Source organism: Pteropus alecto, unplaced genomic scaffold, assembly GCF_000325575.1.
Source record: "Pteropus alecto unplaced genomic scaffold, ASM32557v1 scaffold177, whole genome shotgun sequence".
Classification (NCBI taxonomy): Eukaryota; Metazoa; Chordata; class Mammalia; order Chiroptera; family Pteropodidae; genus Pteropus; species Pteropus alecto.
In genome coordinates, this window is record NW_006442207.1 from 7,217,443 (window position 1) to 7,225,102 (window position 7,660).

The 7,660-nt window shown below is 37.1% G+C and overlaps 1 protein-coding gene and 1 pseudogene across 1 annotated transcript in view; one reads left to right on the forward strand and one right to left on the reverse strand.

The window, feature by feature from the left end:
• MXI1 (MAX interactor 1, dimerization protein) overlaps window positions 1–7,660 on the reverse strand; it is a 54,245-nt gene that overhangs the window by 45,560 nt on the left and 1,025 nt on the right. Inside the window, exon 2 of the mRNA XM_006920868.2 lies at window positions 6,386–6,518. Within this exon, the coding sequence (XP_006920930.1) occupies window positions 6,386–6,518 (133 nt within the window). The remainder of the gene's footprint in view (window positions 1–6,385; window positions 6,519–7,660) is intronic.
• On the forward strand, window positions 1,422–1,540 carry LOC112470189 (annotated as a pseudogene).

Genomic DNA, 7,660 nt, shown 5'->3' on the forward strand with positions numbered 1-7,660 from the left:
TTGTTCTGAAATTCAAATGAGATAATATGTTAATAAGCTTTATAAACAATTGGTATATTAAATACAAGGTCTTTTATTATTATTGAAGATGGGTTCTACCCTTTGTCCCAGCTTTCTAATCTTCACGTTTATCCTATGGATCTAAGTGGACACATGCACAAAAGCAACTGTGCAAAGATGTTCATAGCGGCCTTGTTTGGAATGAAAAAAAAAAATCTAAAAATAAATGTTATCAATGGATGATTGACTTAAGAAATTATGGTACATGAAATAGGATATTACGCTGTAATTAAAAATGATTTAACAGATGTAGATGAACATGAAAAAATGTTCAGGATAAATGAAAGCAACATTGCAAAAGATTCAGCCCAGGGATACTTTCCTCCATCTATTAGACTTGATCAGCTCCTCTGTTGTATCTCTTATAAGATCTTCTATTTTCCCTATATTAAGCAGTTTGAAATAATATTTATGTTTAACTGATAACACATTACCTTTATTAGATGGTAATGAAGATGGTATACAAACCGCCCCTCCGCCCCTTTCCCCCACACACGGGGGGAAAAAAAAAAGTCTGCCAGTATTTTAAAATGCAGGAAGCCAAAATGAAAAATAAAATCTAGCCAAAAAAAAAAAAAAAAAAAAATGCATGCTTAAATTACATCAGCACTACTGACCAAAACGAGATCTAGGAATATATTTTGTCAAATCATATCATCAAAACACTTTGGTTAGGTTAGTGTCTGAAAAACTGTCTTCACTTACAAAATGACAAAAAATCATGCTATATCCAAGAGGAGGCAATGCTGTTTCATTTGTAAGGAGACATATAGAAGAGAAAGCTTTCTTCAAGACAAAAGCTCTGCCTGGTTAGAATGATGCACATACTGCTTAAAATCCAGTTTGATATTAAATTCAACCACCACCTATAGCCTTAACTCTTGGGCAAATCACTTACCATCTCTAGGCCACATGTGCTTTAATCATAAAATGAGTGATAATATCCTACCTTCATAAAGCAGAGAACTGTACCCAGATGAAATCTTGAATTCCCTTTCTATGATTTGTGATCTTCCACATCATATATTTAATATTCTGGCAAAAGGTCTCAAACATGAACAGAAGCAGATATCCTCCTGACTTACAAGGCATGATCATGTAAGTTTCCTTCGAAGGATACTTCTATAGAGTAATATATCTTTAAGTATTCCAGAACAGCAAACTTACGCTTCAATGAAGCATTTAACGGAAAGTCGGAGTTTGTTTAGAATAAGTATATAAATAATTCTTAAGAATGTTTCATTTAAACTTGGTTTTAGTGGAAGACAGAAAATATCACAGAACATGTCACACAGGATGTTAATCATTCAATATTCGGAAAATACTGAAGAACAATACTAACATCATTAAGAGTTTAACTGGTCTATGACCATGCTACCCTGAACAAACCTGATTCCATCTGATCTCGGAAGCTAAGCAGGGTCAGGCCTGGTTAGTACTTGAATGGGAGACCACCTAAGAAGACCAGGTGCTGTAGGCTTAAAAAATAAAAAAATAAGGGATTGTAAACCGACAAGGTCGTTGCAATCTGTGAGGTCAACCAAGGGTTGCCTCACCTAAAAAAATATATTTTAAAACAAAGAGTTTAACTGCTACTAATGTCCACTTTTGTCCTAAAACTTTGGGAGTCATCTATTGGACAAAGACACAGAAATTATTTCTTAATACAGAAAATTTGAAAATCACAGAATAGAATAAATTTCAGAAAAAATAAAAAGGCTGCATCCAATTATTCTGTGAACAAGTAAGTACATGTTTAAGAACAAAAACAGAAGATAATACAACAGAGTAAGTGCAGAAGCAGATATAAAATCCAGCTATCTTCTATTAAGCCAGACGTTAAAGCTTTTAATGAAAATGCAAAAAAAAAGAAAAAAAAAAAAAAGAATAAAAACAGAAGATACAACAAATCTCAAGTTACTTTCACTGGGAAAAAAATCCTCTATAACCATCTTAGAAAATTCACCACCATCCTCCTAAAAATCTAATAATCCATCAGTAAGACAGCCAAAATATATATATAACTGAAAATATAATACAATCATTTCCTCTAAAATAAGACCAAAACATTTCATTATTCTGTAGTTGAAAAAAAGTTAAACTAAAGCCTTACAATGAAAGTTGTTTTGCTTTTTAGTGTCCTCAATCTTAGCAGATGGAATTGAAATACTGCTGCTCTTGTGATTCTTTAGTAGCCAAAGGATATCGAAGAGAAATAATTTTTCATCAGCTTGACATTAAAACATAAATTGGTACTCACTACTTTTAGATCACCTTAAAATAATGCAATTACTATGTAAGTGTCACAGGCACATACCAATACTTATTGCCAGTATCTAACAGACCTATGGTTCTTTGCATACATAAATTCTGGTATTTTATTTTTATGACATAGGATGACAATAAGTGTTCTTTAAAATTAATTGTAGCATTCTACACTGGCAGTATGAAGATTTTTATTCTTAAAGTACTACATATTGTTTTCCTTTCCAAATATATTAACATTAACATCCTTTAGAATACAAAGTAATTGAAGAGTTCGACAGAGTTGCAAATTCTTCCATCATTTTTCCTTCCAGAGTCTAATTATGGTACTCGGCACAAAAGGAAAAGTCAGCTCCAATTAAGAACGGTCTAACTGAAGTTTGAAAACCTTCAATTCTTTAAGAAACATTTACTGTGTACACTGTACTGTGATAGATACTGGGGATAAATATTTAAGTGGGAGAGATTCAACTCCTGCCTTCTTGGAGTTTTTAGTCCAATGAACGAGACATGAATTAATCAAACAATCAGATAACTGTATTTCTACAAACTGTGATTAAGACTATGAAGGAAAAGCAGAGTATATGAACACCTGTTCTACTTTGGCAGATAAGGAAAGACTTTCCTGAAGAAGTTATGATTAAACTGAAGTAAGAGTGTTATTAGAGATAATTGGCAAAAGGGGAAGAAAAATGACTTCCAAGAGAACAGGGTATGTGCAAAGAGAAAGAAGGAAACATTGTATATTGAAGAAATTGAGAGAAGGCTAGCTGATATAATTCATCAAAACTGTATTGGGGGTAACAGTGGTTGTAGGGATACCAGTTAGGAGGTTATGGCAGTTGTCCAGGTGAGAGATGATGGTATCTTAGATTAGGAGGGTAGTAATGAAGATAGAAAAGAAGGCAGATTCAAGAGATACTTAGGAGGAGTCACAGAGTAGAGTTAGTAGAGTTTTAAAGATGACAGATCTTGAGATTTTTCAGTTGCGAGATGAAAAGGTAAAGAAAAGCAGGGAATTTGAGCTTATCTGATGCTCCTCAGTGAGCTGGATAGCAACTACAGCCAGGTTTTCTAATAGCTAATAGCAGTATCATTTTGGCAAGGGTGATTTTAGGAAGTGTGCTGGAAGGCCATGATCAAGAATACAGTAAAGTCAACCATGAATTTAAAAAATAATTATATATTATATATGACCCAAATGTCAGTTCGAAGGATCCCAAATGATAAAATTACTGGGATTTTCAAGGTATAAGCTTGAAACACCAAATTATATCACTATTTTCTCTCCTTTGTACTTCTGTGAAAATAAGATTTCAAGACTTGGGGGAAAGGAGGAATAGGAATTTATGAAGCATCTCACAACATAAATTTATAAAATTATAAACATTTTATATCAGGAATATCATACTGAGAATATTAGGGGGAAAAAGTCAACCAATATTATATCTTAAAGATCCTACAATGTTAGGGAAATAAATGTCATTTCATGGCATACAAGATATCAATGTTCAAAATGCATAGCTTTTCAATCAGGAAAATAAGAAATATATACTCATCAACTCTATTCCTTTCCTTGTTTCAGATGACAAATAAATGGAAATTTTTACAAGTTTTCTTTTCTTCTGCTTTATGTAACCAGTATAATAAACCTCTATTAAATCCAGTAATAGGCTTAACATTAACAGGAAGTCTACAGTTTCCCCTTACAAGTGAACTAACAACACTGTTTCCCAAGTACCCCAGCATTAAAATTTGATCCTTGGCTCCCGTACTTCTTGAAGCAGAAATTTTAAAAAATGATAAGAAGAAACAATTTCCAGTGTTTCACTTTAACATCCTAGTCTTCACCTACAGGCCCCAGCCTAAATCCCACACGAGTGTAAACTGAGATAATATTTTCTAAAACTTCTCTCCCTCTCCCTCTCCCTCCCCTCTTTTCTCCCCTCCTTTTTCTCTCTCTCTCTTCCTTCCTCCCTCCCTCTCTCACATACACCTTATATTCCCATGAAAAATTTCCTTAGTCTTAGGTGGTCCAATGTACATGTATTTTCCATTGGGAATTATAAGAACAACATAGCATGTTTGTAGTTTTACAAATTTTCTGACATGCTGTGCTAAAACACACAGTAATTAGCACTGTGGTCCCACACACAACAGAATTCTAACAGGAGCACTAGCATTAAAGAGAAATACCACTTAGTCAAAACCTCAAGCTGAGCAAAGTATAAGTCAATAGATGGCAAAGACTTATTAATAACCTATAATATAATTAGTAAAATCTAGAAATGTGCATCTTATTTATGCCTCTATATTTTTTGAGTTGTTAGTAAAAATGTCACATCAACAGCGATGGGGTGGCATAGTGAATAACTAATACAGTAACTGATCTCTAAAATTATTAATATATCAAGAACAAGTCAAGAACTTTAGGAGAAGAAAGGCCCTTGGGGAGTATGTAGTCCATCCCCTCGTTTTATAAATAAGAACAGTAAAGGACAGAGAGAAAATGCAATGAGATCATATATCTGATTTCTAGAAGATAAAAAGACTCAAATACTTGTAACATGACAGAACCCAGGTCTAGTTTCCTATCTGGTACTCTTTCTGTGTCTCTAAATTAAAAAAAGAAAAAAAATTTTAATTTACATATAGATTGAAAAACCCATAAATTCCTGAATATAAATCTTAATTGCTGATACTTTAACCAGATAAACTATGAAGAGCAAGTAAATTTATATATTTTTAAATGCTCTATATCATACTATGTATTTTCTTCCCTAACCTACTATACCACAACAAACCCTCTAGACTCACATGTAAATGTAAATATAACATATTAAGCTTATGGCTAATTATTTTTAGAATTAAGTTTAAAAAATACAGAAGAGTCAATGAAAAAAAGAAGCCAAAAACGGAAACACATAGCTTTAAAGATGAGTCAAAGAGAGAAGAGTGAAAACTAGTTTTGCTTCAGTGATGTCAGAAATGTAGAGTAGGAAGATCCAATCTTTTGAACTCTGTTATCTACCGGAGCCTCAGGTTTTCTGCATCAACTAGTAAGATCCCCTATTCCTGCTCTCTGACTACCCAACTATCTGTCTGAGCTCCCCAAAGCCTTCAAGTAAACTTAATTACCCAGAGATTGCTCTGTGCTCCTTTAAAATAAATGTTTACATTCTCTAGACAAAGCTTTGGGAATGAGGAAAAAGGTCTCATCTAATTCCTCTTATCAATGGAAAAGACAGCATCTACTGATTTTAAGATAGCTGTACAAAAACTTCATATGAGATGAATCCTTAGAATTTACTGGTCTTCTGGAACAAAAACAGAGGAGATAGCCAGACACTATCAAAACTTTTCAAAAAATGGAAGTCAACTATGTCTTGAATATATCCAGACAAGCATTTTCTAGGGATCTGTTCTGACTTAAGAATAAGCAACTTTCCTTTTTTCTTCATCTTTTTCTTTTGACTTTAAAAGCTCTTTTACCAATTCAATCTTATCATTAAATTAGAGGCAAAACTTTCACAGTATGGTGTCCCCCTTCATCTTTAATCAACAAATAGACTGACCATGCCCACTATCTTCTTACTCTACCTAATAATATTTCTGTTCCTTTAACAAAACTCTTGATTCTGCTTTCTATCCTGCCTGAGCTATTCCCGATTTTTAAAAATTCTTCTTGGATTGTCCAAGTTTAAAGCTGGCCCAAGATTACTTTTAGCATGCAGTTGCATGCATGGACACATGCTGCCAAGTCTCTCAACTGACTGTCCCTCTCAGTCATAAATCTCCCCACTTAATAATCCCATCAAGAATTTCTTTGTCTTTCCAAATTCTATTCCTTCCCTTCCACACAAAGTCAGGTTATAATTTCTAGACTTTATTATTTTTAAAGGGCCCAATCCTCAGGGGTGGTGGTAAAGGAACCCATTTGGCTGTTCGGTGTAGCTCCAGACTTGGTATTAGAGAACTGAGGTCCGTAGGCCTGGCACTTCTGCTTCTGTGTATGCTCCCTTCCTCTGGCTGCCCTTTCTAAACCTCCCCAGCTTGCTACCTGTTGGCAGTGCTGGTGGTGCTGCTCCCACTGCTGTGTTTCTGTGCCCGGCTCAACCTCCGTGGGGGCTTTGAATGCTGCAGCCGGGGGCTCGGCATGGAGGGAAACGTTGAGGCATAGCCATGTTCACACTCTAAAGAGACAGCAAGAAAAGAAGATATGAGATATACCAAAATCCATGGATCCACAGACCTGAAGTCCTTGTAGTAACAGACTGTTAAAACAGGAGAAGGAAAAGATGTAATATTTTCACACTCTTTTGGGTTGGAAGATAAAATTCCCAGTCCTTACCTGAATAGCAATCCTGCGACATTACATGCAGATCTAACCAACCACTGAGAAGGTGGTTGGTTAGGTCTGCATGTAATGTCGCAAGGTGTATGACTACTTCCTCTAAATCAGGTAATTTATCCCTCTACAAAATCCTTTTCTCCAAGAATTCTTGACTCAAACATCCTAATTTCTGAGCCCCGTTACCATTCACCTCAATTATTTCACTTGCCTCAAAATTCCCCTTTTAACTCTCCCCATTCTAGGTGTCACTCTAAGCCCCACATTTTTTGTGTAAACTAATTCAATTACCTAGTCTTAGAAGGACCCTTTCTCTCCTGATACCACAACTGTCAAGAGCTCCTACTCTTCGTATCCCAATCTCTGCACCTCTTTTGAGTCTGCATCCCTAAAGGAATCCAGTCTCATTACACCTTGATTCTCAGAGGTCCCGTCCCATAAGTGTGCGTCCGGCTCCCTGCTCTCAGCCCTTTCTCTCCCATCCATCCCTGCCTGCGCCGCTCCCACCCCCTCCTTCAGTTCTGCTCTGGCCTCCCAAGTCCTCACATTTGCCTCCACTCTCAACACCCTCCTTCCCCTCTCTGGTTCATCTCCCCTCCTCCCCCAGCTCCGGGTTCACCCGCTCCAGCCCAGGTCGGCTCTTCAGCTCCCATCTCCTCCTCCGTCCCGCCCGGCCCGCCCCTCACACACCTCCCCATCTCGCATCCTCCTGCACAGACACAATCCCACACGCACCTCCCCTCACATGCATGCACGCATGTATACACCTCCCCTCACCCATGTGCGGCTTCTCACACACCCCCACCCCTCACAAACACGCACAACCCCTCATTCGCGCACCACTCCTCACACACACGTGCACATCCCACGACACGCGCACCTCCCCTCATATTCGCGCACCTATCCTCACGCGCGCACCCTCCTCACACGCGCGCACCTCCCTTCGCACGAGCGCTCTTCTCACACACGCACCTCCCCTCACAC